The 18,322-nt window shown below is 33.9% G+C and overlaps 1 protein-coding gene across 13 annotated transcripts in view; it reads right to left on the reverse strand.

Moving 5' to 3' along the window:
* The window catches only part of Anks1b (ankyrin repeat and sterile alpha motif domain containing 1B), a 1,141,006-nt gene that overhangs the window by 708,184 nt on the left and 414,500 nt on the right, over positions 1 to 18,322 (reverse strand). The window contains exon 1 of one of the 13 annotated variants that reach the window (XM_047548163.1): positions 6,866 to 6,951. The exons of the other annotated variants lie outside the window; for them this stretch is intronic. Coding sequence (XP_047404119.1) covers positions 6,866 to 6,895 — 30 coding nt within the window. The 5' untranslated portion in view covers positions 6,896 to 6,951. Of the gene's footprint in view, positions 1 to 6,865; positions 6,952 to 18,322 lie in introns of those variants that run through there. 13 annotated transcript variants of the gene reach the window in all.

The following is an 18,322-nucleotide window of genomic DNA, read 5'->3' on the forward strand; positions in this document are numbered from 1 at the left end:
CTCTAATCCATCTGTCTCCCTTCACTAACAGAGCAAAATGTTGTTCTAAATTTCACATTTAAAATTCCATCAATTATTGTTAAAATTTAAGCACAAGTATCAATAAAGAATAGGTTTGAAGTACTTTATGCTTTTGAAATCTATGCATATAGTATACAATGCTCTTGTTTGCTCGTAATTTTTTTCTACAATATTATGTTTCTGAGATTCATCTATTTTTAACATAGTACTGGAGTCCACTTGGTGAGTAGTTGTTACTTTTCCACATTTGGTCTCTACTTTTTTTTAATGCTGGTAATGCATCCTAGACTTGATACTTGGCTTGAATTTTTATAATAATAGTGTGCTTAGAACTTTACTTTCTGCTTTGGTCTTTGTCAGCTCTGTTCCAGAGAACTAATGTCCAATTCCTGAGTCTTAAACAGGTTCATAAGGCCCTGTACCTCCTACCTCACGACTGAGGGAATGTCCAATTTTGATGCTTTGCTTTACTTACCCTGCTTTATTCTATCTGCAACAGTAAATTGTACAATGTGTAGACCAAATAGTGTGTCTTCAAAACAACCAATCATGAATACTAAGAACACAAGAATTGGGAGGTATGAGTCAGAATGTAGTATACCAGTTAAAGACTTAAAGTGACAATGGCTGATTTAATATTGAACTAGAGAAAGTGCCAGGCCTCTTCTCTTCTGAGCTAACTAGTATTGGGAATCATCTGGTTTAGTAATTTAATAAAACACAGGCTAAATGGATTATGCTGAGTGTGCTTTAGAAAGGTAGTGCAAAGTTTTACTCATCATATAGGGGCTCAGGGCAGTAGCTTGTCCTTTTCATTTATAAAAGACATAATCAGGAACCTGTGTATCAGCCCAAGTGATTCACAAAAGTACCAATGAGGTGGTTTTTAAAATCAGAAGTAAGATTTTTGGGGATCTTTGGGGATTTCCTGGACAACTTGGACATGGCATCTCCAAGAACCTTCACAGCTCCATTCCTAGCCACGAGGGGGAACACCAAAGCAGCAAAAGCATCAGTGCATAGAGCCCACACAGTTGCACTTGGCTTGGGTGGGGCCAACGTGTGACAAGGGACAAAGACCAAATGCACTGTTTTCTCTGGATATGGGTGAGGACAACAGTGAGCATTAAACTGGTGTCATGTAAGGAGGAGAAGAGGAAAAGGAGGAAGAGGAGGAGAATAAAGAGGAGGAAGAGATGCAAAGGAACATGTTTTACAAATATTCAAAATGTAGGAGAGATTAGAATTGTTCTCTATCTCCAAGGGGGTAGAAACAGGATGGGAAAACAGTAATAGGGAGAAGATTTAAGTTGGAGATGAGGTTTCTAACAATTAGAGCTTCCAAGGATAAAATTTGCTGCTTAATAAGTAGCAGGTTCTCAACCCCTGGAATCTTCAAGCATAGCCTGATTGACACAAGGTTTCTCCTGCGTATAGAAGATGACAGTTTGAATTAGATGAGTTTTAAGATGCTAGGTAAATTAAGACAATCGATAGGAGTATTATGTTAATACAAGCTACCTGATACTTGGCTTCCAAAATTCTTTTTCTGATAATGGGGAAAATAACACTAACACTAGGGAGTGTGGGTTTATGAATCTTTCATCTGTGATGACTCAAAATTCCAAATGACTCAGAGTAGATAAAAGCTTTTGGAAGTGGTCTGACTCCTTTGCCAAGTTCCCACAATATCAAAAGGAAGTATCTGAAAAGATTTACAATGGGGTTGGGATTGTGGCTCAGTGGTAGAGCGTTTGTCTAGCGTGTGTGAGGCACTGGGTTCAATTCTCAGCACCATACATAAATAAATAAAATAAAGATCCATCAACAACTTAAAAATATTTAAAAAAAAAGATTTACAATGACATTCTAGTCATGAACATCACAATATAAATACAGAATAATAAAATAATAAATGTAACTTTTAAAAAAGATTCTTAAGAGAGACTTGGGATGGTAGAAAAGGATGATTGACAGCAGGGCAGCCTATGGAAAGGAGCATTCATGACAGTGGTCAGTAGAATAATAGCCTCCCTCGATGTCATGTCCTAATCCTGCATCCTGTGAATGCATTATGTTACATGGAAGGAAGGACTCTGCAGATAAATTTGGAGATGATATCATTCTGGATTATTCAGGCAGCCCAGTATAACCAGAAAGATCCTTATAAGCAGAAGGATGAAGAAGAGTCAGTGTCAGAATTAGGCAAGGTGCTAGTTTTGGATTTGGAAATTAGCCATGAGAAAAGGAATGTAATCAGCTCACAGAAGCTGGGAAAGGTAAGAAAACAGATTCTCTCCCAGAGCCTTTAGAAAGGAAAGCAGACTTGTTTCGATTTTAGCGTAGTGGGACCCATTTTAGACCTCCAAAACTATCAAGTAATAAATCTGTGTTGTTTTGTAACCAGTAAATTTGTGGCAACTTGTTACAGTAACAGAAAACTCATATAATAACACCAGCAGAAGGGAAACATAAGCTTACAGAGGGGCATAAAACTGAATTCCAAAGGGAAAATACACCTTGTTATTTTGTAACATGACTCAATATTTTAAAGATGGTGATTCTAATTCTTAAATTTAATGCAGCACTGTAGAACTAGTATTTCCCTCTGACACCATCTTGGATCTTGACAAGTAATCCTAGAATGCATTTGGGAAAATAATTGTATGACAGTAGCCTGCATCAATTTGAAAACATAAAAGTAGTGGAGGGGTTGGAGACCAGTCTTTACCATATATTTAAATAAATATAAATTGTTCTGCTCTAATAATTGAAAGGCAGTAGAATAGAAGATTACAAAAAAGAAAGTTCCAACACTTGCAGAAATTTATTATAAATGAAGGTGGTAATTCAAATCAGTAGAACAACAGATTACATAATAATTGCCAGAGAGTGAAGCTCTCTCTCTCTCTCTGCTTCCTGGTGTCCTGTCCTGAGCTTGCTTTCCTTCTGCTATGGTGTGCGGCCTCACCTCAGGCCCAAAGCAATGGAGCAGGCAGGGCAGTTTATGGACTGAGACCTCTGAAACCGTGAGCCACAAAATAAACTTTTTCTCCTCTAAAATTGTTCTTATCAGATCTTTTAGTCACAGTGGCAAAAAAGCTGACTAAACACATATAACATATATAACTATATATAACATATAACATATATAACTAAACACATATAACACATATAACCAGAGCTGCAGAAAAAATACTGATAAATCTGAGTACATGCAAACATTTTTCTATTTAAATAAAATTTCACAAAAATTGAGACAAAAAATTTGGGAAAATTCTTTGACCAATATTACAAAGGGTTAATACCAATAATATGTGAAGAAAATTACAGATTGAATAAGTCATCAACCTAAGAGAAAAATGGGCAACATATTAAAGCTATTCATGAAGAACAGATATTTTGCATAAGAAAAGATATTTGATCTCATTTGTGATTAAATATATGTGAATTAAAGCATCACATACCATTCTTGATCAAATTATTGTATATAATACATAGTGTTAATAAGGATTTTAAAAAAGGACACTTTTATGTACTGTTGTTTCAAGTGTGAATTGACCGAACTCTCCTTCAGGAAGCTAATTTGTTCAATCACTAGATAATATGAACTTTAGTATTTCTGCCATGTTAAAATTTTTCCTTCACCTGGGAATAGATTAGATTGATGATCTGCCATTATTATTTCTAAAGCATGATACCATAAGGCACGATTTATATGCATTAAAAATTATTCTCACTATCTAAAATGTTACATATATTTGCTATTTTATATGTTTCTATTAAATAATGAAATGAGGATAGAGATAGAAGGAAGCCTGCCTTAGTGTCATAAATGAGAAACAATGTAATCAGATTTGGCCAACATCAATCTTATGAGTTGTAAATGGGTATTAAGATGTTACCTCCAGCCCAGCTTTGGAAGAATTTACCAATTAATGCTCATGGAGTTTGATTCTTTGCAAACCTGCTCCTGGTCAGCCACTTCAAAATTGGAGATGCCAATTTGCCAATTAAACATTTGAAAGCAAACCAGAAATCTCACCAGCAACAAGCTACTGAAGAATGTTACTTTGGTATGTTCATGCATCAAAGTCCTAACTCCTAGTACCTCAGAATGTGATGTTAATTGAAAATAGGATCATTATAGATGTAATTCATTAAATTAAAATGAAGTTATCAAGGTGGACCCTTAATTCAATGATTGCTATCCTTGTAAAAAAATTTGGAAAGACGTAGATAGGAAGAATACCATATAAAGATTTGTGTTATGCTGCTTCAAACCTATGTAAGCCAAAGACTGCCAGAAAACCATCATCTAGTGAAGAGGCCTCTCATAGTCCTCAAAAGAAGCCAACCTTTACCACACCTTGATTTCCAACTTCTAGCTTTTAAACTGCAAGATAATAAATTTCTATTGTTTATGTTGCAGTTTATAGTACTTTGTTATGGTAGGTCTAGCAAACTAATAGAGTAAAAAAAAAAAGGGAGTGTGTGTGTAATGTATCTACATTTATGAAGAAAAACAAAAGAACTAGTGGAAAAATGTTTGACTAATCACTTTTAGTGTTCTGAAATCTTTACTCCTTGGAAAAAAATTAACTGCTAGGTACTAGCCAGGAAATGGTATTATCACTGTTCATGATAAAATTCTCAAAAGTATAATAGCTATCAAAATTTTAAACCCACATATCTTTTGACCCAGGAATTCCATAGAAGTAGAATTCTTTTTCTACAATTAAACTTCTAAATACAAATAAAAATATACTTGCAATGATGCACATTGAAGTGTCATTTATAATATTAAAAGACTAGAAATTATTTTACGTTCATCTTTAAGAGATCATTTAATAAGTATTATTCACATAAACAGGCAATATAAGACAACGTAGAGTTTCTCTGACTTAAATAAAATCCATCCACAATACTTGTAAATAATGCAGATTTGTGATTCTCTTCTAAATTCTTACTAAATAGAATCTGTAATGGTGAACCTAGTGATCTACGTTTTACAAGTATTCCACTTCATTTTGATGTAATTAGTTGATGAAATATACTTGAAAAACACTTGAATAGTAGTCAAAAGAGTATGAACCCAAAGTCTGAATCCCAAGTCTGTCTTTTTAGCAAAGTTGCCTTGGCAAAATTTCAGTTTCTTCATCTGGAAAATTAGAATACTAACAGTATCTACTTCAAAGTTTTGTTGGTAGTTGTAAATAAATAATAAAATAAATAGATAAATTTGAATTAAAATTAAATATATTGTGTAAAGTGCTCAGTGTAGTGTCTAAGTGCCTACGTGGTCAATAAATGTAGCCTATCATGATTCAGTCATTTAAAACTGAGAAAAATGTAGAACTATCAATATGTTGTGCTAAGACAAAGGGAACAAAAAATATGTAATCCATGTTTACATTTCTGAAGGAAATAGGCACACATTATATATGTATAGCATATTTCTGGAAGGAAATAATTAGAAAAATTTGATTTTACCACTGGGGAATGAGATCATATTCTCTTTTGTTTTACTTTTAAAAATTACATGTATATTATTTTCAAGGGAAAATAACCTGTGAGTCTAAAAACTACACGAAGAAGGTAATAATACCATTTCAAAAATAAATAAATTTTGATTATTTATTTCTGGCACTATTGTGCAGAAATTTGCATCCCCCAGATGAAATTGGAAATGGTGAAATCCCCAAAATAATCTCTTTAAGGAAGCACATAAAAGCAACTGAAAACATTCCAAATGCTAAGCAAAGCTAGTGGTCATGTCAGTGTGAATCCTCAATAAAAGACCTAGATGACCTACACAAAAAATCAGGAGAAATAGACCATAGTTCACTAATGAGAAGATAAAGAGGAAAACATCATCTGAAACAACCTTGAGACTAAAGGACCAAGAAATGCACTGTCAAGGAGGCATTAGTTACACTCAATGAAAGAGAAGAAAAAAAAAAGAATTAAAATCAGATAATTAAAATCAGATAAGGATTTCTTTGCAATGAGAGGAATCTAATTTCTCATATTCTATTTTTGGAAAAGAGAAAAAAACAAATTAGTAGAAAAATTAATAAAAAACAGAACAAATAAATGAACTAAAAATTGACTACTCAAATATAAGTAACAGGCTTCACAGCTAGGTACAGGGAGCCAGGAGATAAACTATGTCATTCCATTAGAAAAATAACATATAAACTTTAAACATCAGGGAAGACAAAGAACATCATAAAGTTCATAAGAACAAAATGCTACATTGGTGCTGAAGTTACCGAGACATTTATTATTGGAAGGGAAGACAAAAGAAAAAGGAGATTTGATCATAATGAGGGTCTTGGGTGGTGGCTATGACTAAGCATGGGGTCTTTATTCCTGATGGTAGAGAATGTGTGATTTAATAGCCTGAGGCAAAACAAACAGAATAAAAAATACAGTATATGCTACTCCCAGGATGTTCATCTACCTCTCCTACATTTGAACTCTTACAGGTATTTTTCTTTTGTTCCATCAAGGTCATTGTTCCTATAAAGAAGCAGTCATCAATTTCTGTAAACTTTTCATAATTCCTCCTAATCCTTTCACTTCTCTATCCATGAACAAGCTTCATCAGTTCACACACCTATATTATTTGAATAGACTCCAAAATCCCATCCCTGACTAATGTTCATCCTTTACACCAGGGGTTTCCACCATTTTGAATACTAAAACATGTTTTTAAATTAAAAATTTTAAAGATGCCTAAGTGATAATATTAGGATTAACTTAGAAATTTAGAAAATACAATAAATGACTTCCTTATACACTTTCCAAATTATAGATAGAAATTCAGGGCTCAACAAACCTTTCCTATACAGGGCCACACAGTAAACATTTTAAGCTTTGCAGGCCAGGTCTCCTGGCACTACTACTCAATGCCACTGTTACATCATGAAAGCAGCCATAGACAATATACAAATGTAAAAGCTTGCCCGATTTGACCTGCAATGGAGTAGATTTGGTCGAGGAAACTCAGTTTGCCAACCTGTGAATAAAACAAAGAGATCAGATAAATGGGATTAAAATGCCAGCTAGACTAAGTGATGAAGTAGATACTGGCTTAGGCACAAGGTGATAAAGGCTTCTTACTATTTTAAACCCTAGAATTAGGTAGATTGGCATCAGTTCTCCCTACCTGGTTCTTCACTTCTAAATTTACCTCCCATACTCTATGCAGGTAACAAGATCTCAAAGACAATAAATGACGCATGATCTCAGCTCCTGCTCCCAAATTTACAAATAAGTTAACCCTCCCCAGCAAAGAGCAGGAGGAGAAAGGAGTGCAGTTAATGACTTTACACACACACACACACACACACACACACACACACATACACAAATATGAAAGAAAGGGAAATAATCTTGCTTTCTTTGCCCAACTCCAACACATAAGTTATATTATTGTTGGAAAAAAATATATATATCAGCAAAAAGCAACAATTTCCATTTAGGAAAAATTAAAAATAATAAATATGGATATGGATATGTAAATTCTATTATTTACTTAACCTACAGATAAGTTTTTGTTCTTAGATGGTTAAAATAATTATTCAAAATACTGACAAAGACTATATTGTGATACCAATATTTTTAAAAGTATTGCTACCTCAAGTCTTGAAATTATTACAAGTATATATAGACATAACTAAATGAGAACTGTTCATTGGCTCAGAGGAAAGTATAGGAATTTGATTCCAAACAATAATTAACATTTCTCAAATTATATGGATTAAATATCAATTATATGGATTAAATTATCTCATGGATAAATTATCTCATGAAATTATTATTTTCTCTCACCAAGGACTGAAGAAAACTAAAAGCAAGAAGTCACTGGAAAAATAATGACACAAAAGCATTGTGTTCTAAGTAGCAACAGTGCTTGAACCCAGGACTATTTCATTTGGTCTATTAATAAACATTTAAGGCCATGAACCTATCATTTATATACACAGTAATTAAAAGCCATTAAGACAAATTCCTAGAATTCTTACCTTTGCTTTCCAAGAGAATTACATGTTAGAAAAGGAAGTTAAGATGATAAATATTTTAGAACATCTTTGAAAGTTTAGAAAGTATTCTTTCTTTTTATTTATGTCATTTAGGAGGCATATTAAGATATTCAGTATTTAATGTCATAAAAATTCTGGATTTAATAATCAATTTTCTAATCATTTAATCATGTATCTGCAAGGAGCTTAAGAAACCTTAAGTTATTAAAATAAGAATTTGCCATATGTCTGCTTTTCCAATGCCCCTAGTAGTGTCACTCTACCAGCATACTGGCATAGTAGAGTGGCATCATTTGCATACTCTCATTTCCTGACCCCTAAGATCCAGTCTATCACCAAGTGCCCTGACTGGTTCACCCTCCTCCTTCCATGTCCATTGCTGGCAGGTTAAGCCAGGGTCCAACACCACACATGCAGATCATTCCCACTGCCACTGAGTTCATCTCTGTTCTTAAACAGTTTCATGTCATGCTATGCCCAGCTATCAGAAAATTCTTTGAATACCTTCTCCTCACATTATTCCTGGCCCAAGAACCTAAGTACTTTCAAAATGTTTTTTGTTCTAAGTAAAATTTTCTACCTTAGCCTTGAATTTACCAATCTGGCCTACTTTATTTTACTTTCCAGATGACTCTATGACAACACTTTACTTCATATACTTGGTTAGATCAGCCTAACACTGAATCTGAACTCACAGCTCTAACTGTTGAAGTTCTCCATCAAATTGAAAGACCAGAGAAGAAGTACTTCTGGAATAGTGAAATAAGGATCTCCAAAAACCACCACCTTCTTAGAAGCAAGAGGAATACTCAAAAATTTGTCAAAATTAACTTTTCCAAAACTGCAGAAACCACTGAAAGGATCACAACAATCCATCAAGTATTTACTCAAGAAAATTAGCAGAACCATTATGCAAATAGTAAGCACTATGGTGTTTTTAATTTGCTTCAATTCCATTTCTCTCTCCCCAGTTCTACAACAGCATCACAATAATGGTAAGTATAACAAGAAACAGCCTATGTCCACTAAAGGGGGTTCAATGCAAGAAGCCTTACAAACAGAATTCTCAATAATATTCACAGATCCCTGCAAAAGACTTACTTATAGGACTTGTCTCTATTTTACCTGGTACAGAACTCACTCAGAGGAAAGGTTCTATATTCAAGATGTTAACTAAAACCAATCAAAATCAGTTGTTAAACATTATAGCTATTTAACATCACAGCTACCAAAGCCAGTGGGTGGATTAAATGGCTGTCCAAAAAAACTTGAATGAAAAATCTGGTAATGAGATATTCATATAAAATTTTGAAAAATCCCAACATATTTTTGAAGATTGAAAAGGCCCCACATGCATACTTGGCTCTGTGCATGCTCAGGAAAGATCTAAGAAAATTCTCATCTCTCAATTCTGGTTAACCTTGAAACTGCATGAGCAGAAATTAAAGTCTAGAGAAAGCATGTAAACTGCCAGAACTTTGAGGTATATGCATCAACACAGTGTTCCACAGCAAAGCAGAGTCTTCTTTCAAAGCATTCACGAAAATTTCTCCTGAATCACAGGATAGTCACTCAGCCGGCTGAGAAGACATTTGATGGATCACTCATAAAAAACAATACAGACTTCACAGAATTAATCCAGAAGAGTCACTAAACAAACACACACACAAAAGCAAACAAGCAAGCAAGCAAGAAAGAAAGAAACAAAGAAACAAAGAAAGAAAAGAAAAACCCTATGGAAGGACTAATCTGATTTTCAGAGTCGCCATATTACAATAAACAAACTGCCCAATTTTTTCAACAAAAATTCTAAGACTGCCAAGAAACAGAAAAGTATGGCTTATATTTAGGAAAATAAAAATAACAGAAATTATGCAGGAAGCACAAATTTTAGACTTAATAGACAAAGACATTAGTAAGTTACTTAATATAAATGCATTCAATAAACTAAAGGAACTAAGTCAAAGGAATTCCAAGAAATGATGATAATGAATATTAAAGGAAAACAGAAAATGTCAATATCAGTAAGGTAATAGAAATTATAAAGTGGGATAAACTAGAAGTTCAAAAGCTGGAAATTACAACAACTGATATGCAACATTCACTGGAGGAGCTCAATAGCATATTTGACCTGGCAGGAGAATGAAAGAACAAATTCGAAATTATTCAGTTTAAGGAATAGAAAGGAAAAAAAAAATGAATGCAAGTAACAGTCATGTTGGGACATGACTGATTACACCAACATACATGTAATGAAAGGGACAGAAAATATTTGAAGAAATAATGGCTAGGAACTTCACAATTTTGAAGAACAATAGTAATATACACAACAATAGTAATATACACAACCAAAAATTTAACAAAATCTAGGGTAAACTCAAAGAGTTCCACACCAAAATACATCATAGTCAAACTGTTGAATAATTAACATAAAGAGAGAAAGTTGGAAGGAGCTAAAGAAAAATTATTCATCATGTACAAGTAATCACCAGAAAGAAATCATGGAGTCTAGAAGGCAGTGAGATAAAATATCTAAGATGCTAAGTGAAAAGAATGTCAACCAGGAATTCTAATATCCAGTACAACTACCTGTCAGAAATGAAGATAAAATTAAGGCATTCCCATACAAACAAAAATTGAAAGAATGTGTTGCTATCAGACCTGTTCTGTAAGAAAAACTAAAATTATAAAGGGAGAATTCAGGCCAAAAAGAAAGCACACAAGACAGTAACTCAAATTCATACTTTTTAAAAAAATAAATCTTCCCTGCTGATACCTGGCCCAGCCAGCACCCGTCATCTTCAGTGCTGAGGCCCAGCCTAGACAGCGCCCACCTCTCCAGCACCCAGCCCCAGCCCCAGCCCGAGGTCTAACACCCATGCTGCAGCTGACCATTTATTAACATGTGGGGTCGCCTCTCCCCACTAGCATGGATTATTCCCTACTTGGAGGCCACCATTCATAGTGGGACAGCACACTTCTTTCGGACACTGTATTATTGAGTTCCTCTCAGGCATCAGGCTACTGAAGAGTAGAAGGTTTGAACAGTACAGTATAGTTTTACTGTAGAATTTTTTTACTAGTAGTATTAATACAATTATTCCTATTATACCTACTATTATTCCTATTTTTCTTTTATTAATATTTTTCTCACATTCTCTATTTTCCTCTTCTCTATCTGTTTCCTTGGAGTCTCTTTATCTCTTTGCTCGTGCTAACAACCTGTTTCTTTTAATTCACTATTCCTACTACATAGTTCCTCTATAGACTCACTTATCTCCTTAACATTATATCCTATACCCCTCTTCATCTTCTTTGTTCACCATTAGAAATTGTGGTCCTTATTGAAAACCTATTGGTTATGCTATAGATAATAATCAAACTCATCATCTCTGTTTATTAAGACAATACAGTTAATATCTTAATGGGACTATTTGAGTTAAGGATGCATATTGTTTGTATGGTGTGCTGCTAATATTGATCTCTCACTACAAGGTGAGGTATTAGAAACCTGCAACTACAAAACCTTGGACTTGCACTGCTAGAGGGGAAGTTACTTGAACACAGGAGAAAACAAGGGAAGAAAGCATCCCAAACAAACCTAGAAGCCCAATGACAGCATGGCAGAAGAAATGTCAGAAAGGGAGTTCAGAATGTACATAATTAAAATGACCCGAGAAGCAAACAATGAGATAAGAGAGAAAATGCAGGCAATGAATGATCACATCAATAAACAAAATGAGTAAATGCAGGAAGAAAAAGATCATTTCAATAAAGAGACAGAGATTCTGAAAAAAAAAATGCAAACACTTGAAATGAAGGAAACAATAAACCAAATTAAAAACTCAATAGAAAGTATAACCAACAGGCTAGGTCACTTGGAAGACAGAACCTCAGACAATGAAGAAAAATATTTAATCTTGAAAACAAAGTTAATCAAACAGAGAAGATGGTAAAAATAGTGGACAGAAACTCCAAGAATTATGGAATATCATGAAAATACCAAATTTAAGAATTATTGGGATTGATGAAGGCACAGAGATACAAACCAAGGAATAAATAATTTATTCAATGAAATACTATCAGAAAATTTCCCAAAACATGAAGAATAAAATGCAAAATCAAATACAAGAGGCTTACAGAACACCAAATGTACAAAATTACAACAAATCCACACCAAGGCACATTATAATGAAAATACCTAACATACAAAATAAAGATAGAATTTTAAAGACTGCGAGAGAAAGGCATCAGATTACATATAGGGGGGAACAATATATTTCAAGCTATGAAAGAAAATGGAGGCCAACCAAGAATCTTATACCCAGCAACATTTACCTTCAGATTTGACGACAAAATAAAATCCTTCCACAATAAACAAAAGCTGAAAGAATTTACAAATAGAAAGACTGCACTACAGATCATTCTCAGCAGAATATTCCATGAGGAAGAAATTAAAAACAACAATGTAAGTCAGCAAAGGGAGGAAATACCCAAAGGAATAGCCAATTCAAGGAGAAACCAAGTCAAGTTAAAAACCAAATATAAGACTAAATGACCAGGAATACAAGTTATATCTCAATAATAACCCTGAATGTTAATGACCTAACCTCATCAATCAAAAGACATAGATTGGCAGATTGGATTAAAAAGAAAGACCCAACAATATGCTGCCTTCAAGAGACTCATCTCATAGAAAAATATGCCCACAAACTAAAGGTGAAAGGATGGAAAACAACATACCATGCACAGGGACACAGTAAAAAAGCGGGGGTTTCCATCCTCGTATCAGGTAAAGTGGGCTTCAAGCCAAAGTTAGTCAGAAGGGATAAAGAAGGACATTTCATACTGCTTAAGGGAAGCACAAATCAGCAAGACTTAACAATCATAAATATTTATGCCCCCACAAATGGCACATCCATGTACGTTAAACAATTCCTTCTCAATTTCAGGAACCAAATAGACAACAGCACAATAATACTGGGTGACTGTAACACACCTTTCTCACCAATGGACATATCTTCCAAACAAAATTGAACAAAGAAACCATAGAACTCAATAACACAATCAATAATTTAGAACAAAATTGAACAAAGAAACCCTAGAACTCAACAACACAATCAATCAATTTAATAATTTAACAGACAAATATAGAGTGTTCCATCCATCAATGAACGAATACACTTTCTTCTCAGAGCACATGGATCCTTCTCTCCATATGTTATGCCACAAAACTACTCTTAGCAAACACAAAAAAATAGAGATACTAACCCGTATTCTATCATATCATAATGGAATGATTAGAAATCACGATAAAATTAAAAACAGAAACTACTTCAACACCTGGAGACTAAATAATACACTATTGAATGATGCATGGATAGCAGAAGACATCAGGAGTGAGATAAAAAAATTCTTGGAGGTACATGAGAACAATGATACAATGTATCAAAATCTCTAGGATGCTATGAAAGCAGTACTAAGAGGAAAAATCATTGCATGGAGAACAGTCAATAAAAGAAGAAAAAGTCAACTAATAAACCACCTAAAATCACAGTCAAAGTCCTAGAAAAAGAACAGATCAACACCAAAAGTAGTAGGAGACAGGAAATAATTAAAATCAGAGCTGAAATGAATAAAATTGAAATGAATGAAACAATTTAAAAAAATTGATGAAACAAAAAGTTGGTTTTTTGAAAAAAATAAACAAAATCAATAAACCTTAGCCACACTAATGAAGAGAAGGAGAGAGAAAACTCAAATAAATAAAATTCAAGATGAAAAACGAAATATCATGACAGACACTATTAAAATACAAAACATAATTAGAAACTATTTTGAAAATCTATATACCAACAAAATAGAAAATCTTGAAGACATGGACAGGTTTCTAGAGACATATGATCCACCCAAACTGAAGCTGGAGGACATACACAATTTAAACAGATCAATTTAAAGCAGTGAAATAGAAGAAGTCATCAAAAGCCTACCAACCAAGAAAAATCTGGGACCAGATGGATTCTCAGCCAAGTTCTACAAGACCTTCAAAGAAGAACTCATTCCAATACTCCTCAAAGTATTCCATGAAAGAGAATAAGAGGGAACCCTTCCAAACTCATTCTATAAAGCTAATAGCACCCTGATTCTAAAACCAAAGACACATCGAGGAAAGAAAACTTCAGATCAATATCCTTAATAAACATAGACATAAAAATTCTTAAAAAAAATTTTAGCAAATCACATACAAAAACATTAAAAAGGTATTACATCATGATCAAGTGGTCTTCATCCCAGGGATGCAAAGTTGGTTCAACATTGATTCCAGAAATCGATAAATGTAATTCACCACATCAACAGGCTTACAGTTAAGAATCACATGATTATTTCAATAGATGCAGAAAAACCACCTGATAAAATACAGCACCCCTTCATGCTTAAAACACTAGAAAAAATAGGGATAGTTGTAACATACCTGAACATTGTAAAGGCTATCTATGCTAAGCCCAGGGCCAACAACATTCTAAACCGAGAAAAACTAAAGCATTCCCCCTAAAAACTGGAACAAGACAGGGATGCCCTCTTTCACCACTTCTATTCAACATCATCCTTGAAACTCTAGCCAGAGCAATTAGACAGACCAAGAAATTAAAGGGATACAAATAGGAAAAGAAGAACTCAAACTATCACTATTTGCTGATGACATGGTTCTATATTTAGAGGAGTCAAAAATTTCCACCAGAAAACTTTTAGAACTCATAAATGAATTCAGTAAAGTAGTGGGATATAAAATCAACACTCATACATCTAAGGCATTTTTATTCATAAGTGAAGAATCCTCTGAAGAGAAATTAGGAAAACTACCCCATTCATAATAGCCTCAGAAAAAAACATAAAATACTTGGGAATCAATCTAACCAAAGAGGCGAAAGACCTCTACAATGAGAACTACAGAACACTAAAGAGAAACATTAAAGAAACCCTTAGAAGATGGAAAGATCTCCTGTGTTCTTGACTAGGCAGAATTAATATTGTCTAAATGGCCACACTACCAAAAGTGCTATACAAATTCAATATAATTCCAATCAAAATACCATTGATGTACCTCATAGAAATAGAGCAAGCAATCATGAAATTCATTTGGAAGAATGAGACCCAGAATAGTTAATGCAATCCATAGCAGGAAGAGCAAAGCTGGTGGTACCACAATACCAGACCTTCGACTATGCTACAGAACAATAGTAACAAACACGGCATGGTATTGGCACCAAAATAGGCAGACCAATAGTACAGAATAGAGGACACAGAGACAAATCCACATAAATACAGTTTTCTCATACTAGACAAAGGTGCCAAAAACATACAATGGATAAAAGATAGCCTCTTCAACAAATAGTGCTGGGAAAACTGGAAATCCATATGCAGCAAAATGAAACTAAACCTGTCTCACCCTACACAAAACTCAATTCAAAATGGATCAAGGACCTAGGAATTAGACCAGTGATCCTGTATCCAATAGAAGAAAAAGTAGGTACAAATCTCTATAATGTTGCCTTAGAACCAGACTTCCTTAACATGACTCCCAAAGCACAAGAAATAAAAGCAGGAATCAATAATTGGGATAGATTCAAACTAAAGGGTTTTTTCTCTGCAAAGGAACAACCAACAATGTGAAGAGAGAGCCTACAGACTGGGAGAAAAATCTTTGCCACACACACTTCAGATAGAGCACTAATCTCGAGAATCTATAAAAAACTCAAAATCTTTATACTAAGAATACAAATAACTCAATCAATAAATGGGCTAAGGAGTTGAACAGATACTTCACAGAAGATGATATACAAGCAATCAACAGATATATGAAAAAAGTGTTCAATATCTCTAGTAATAAGAGAAATGCAAATCAAAACTAACCTAAGATTTCATCTCACCCCAATTAGAATGTCTATTATCAAGAATACAAGCAATAATAGGTGTTGGTGATGATGTGAGGGAAAAGGTACACTCATGTGCTGGTGGGGTTGCAAACTTAAAAGTAATATCCTACAGGGATGCAGACACATCAATGTTTATAGCAGCTCAATTCACAATAGCTAGATTGTGGAACCAACCTAGATGCCCTTCAATAGATGAATGAATAAAGAAACTGTGGTATATATACACAATGGAATATTATTCAGCCATAAAGAAGAATAAAAGTATGTCATTTGCAGGTGAATAGATGGAGTTGGAGAATACCATGCCAAGTGAAATAAGTCAATCCCAAAAAACCAAAGGTCAATTGATTTCTCCGATAAGGGGATGCTGATACATAACAGGGGGTGGGAGGGAGGCAAGAATGGAGGAAGGATGAATTGTATACAGGAAAATGAGAGGTGGGGAGAAGGAAAAATAATAGAATGAGACAAACGTCATTACCCTTTGTACATGTATGACTTATGCAACTGGTGTGACTCTACTTTGTATACAACCAGAGAAATGAGAGTTGTACCCCATTAGTGTACAATGAATCAAAAAAAAAATAGCATGGGTAAAGAAGAATCATGGGGAGATATGGAAGACATTATAAACATTTTTATGTGTAACTCTCCTCCCTCCATACAATTAAAAAAATAACTACATAAAGGAAAAATCTGTCTTGATATGCTTATCATGTATATAAAAATATAATTTATATAAAACAACACAAATAAGAGGATGAAAAGAAGCTATATTAGAGAAAATTTCTGTATTACCAAAATTGTGTTAATTCAAAGCTGATAGCTTTAAATATAAAAAGTTGATTGTAAGTTGGGTGTGGTGCCACAAGCCTGTAATCCCAGCAGCTCAGGAAGCTGAGGCAGGAGGATTGCAAGTTCAAAGCCAGCCTCAGCAAAAGCAAGGTACTAAGCAATTCGGTGAGACCCTGTCTCTAAATAAAATACAAAATAGGGTTGGGCATGTGGCTCAGTGGTCAAGTGCCCCTGAGTTCAATCCCTGGTACCCACTCCCTAAAAAGTTAATTACAATGCCCAAAATACCCAATAAGAAAATAACTAAAACAAATAAATAAATATTTGTTAGAGTAATAATGAAAAAATGGTAGAAACTTTGCAAACTCAAAGAGCATATGATTATGAGATTATGAATTGTATTTCTTGGCCTTTGTAGACAACATGAAATTTTATTATAACTTCATATAATTTCCTTACCTATATAGAATCATACTTTTACTAAGGCCCTTTTCTTTTTCAGAAAACATCACTGTTCATTTGCATCATTTAAATGTCCATGTGACTTGGATTATTTATAATACTCAATTTCTTTAATTTATCTAACTTCCCTATTCAAAGGGCATTTTACTGCATTTTTCTAACATATGTATATGAGCATCTCACACATAAAGGACAAATAATTGAGTACCAAGTACATATAAAGCTCCATATTCTATTTAAGTATAAAATGTAGTATTTTATGCTAAGTTATTCAAAATACTTGGTTGGAGGTAGATGGCTTATTAAATGCACATGCCTAATCTTTTAATAAAGTCAAAGCTATTGAAGTTGCTGTTTCCTGAAATGACATCATTTAAAGAGCTCCATGGTTATTCCAAGAATTTTCAATGACTACCTAAAAATTCCTTCTGGTGTTAAAAGAAAGTTTGGGCCCTAGAACGAAGAACGAAACTTGGTTAGGTTAAAGTGCCCTATTTGTTAGCTTTTGATCAAATACGTGCATTTTACCATTCCTTATTATAAGAAACTCCACTTGGTAAAATGACCAACTTGGAACAATGCCAGCAGGGTTCACTATAAAATGACATTGCAAGAAAATATTTTCAATGAAAATAATGAGGGCGTGAAAAATCACACTCCTGACACACACCTAATCACTAAGTATATTTAGCCTATCTTTTATATCTGAAGAAAATGAATATTCCATACTAAAATGACCCTAAAAATTTAAAATACCATAAATTATTAGTTAAAAAAAGAAGAAGAAGGGCTGGGAAGATAGCTCAGTCAGTAGAGTGCTTGCCTTGAAAGCACAAGGCCCTGGGTTCGAGCCCCAGCACCACAAAAAAAAAAAAAAAAAAAAAGAAGAAGAAGAAAAAACACATCATATTTTAGAATCCAGGGAAGTTCTTCTTCAGGATAATTTAACTTTCAAATATCAAACCTAACATAACCAGGTTAGTAGAAGAAATCTAAGTCATTACATAAGCCCAATATAAGCAAAATGTGCTTTTCCCCCCTCAAAACATGAAAGAAAGA

This window comes from Sciurus carolinensis, chromosome 4 (genome assembly GCF_902686445.1).
Source record: "Sciurus carolinensis chromosome 4, mSciCar1.2, whole genome shotgun sequence".
Taxonomy (NCBI): Eukaryota; Metazoa; Chordata; class Mammalia; order Rodentia; family Sciuridae; genus Sciurus; species Sciurus carolinensis.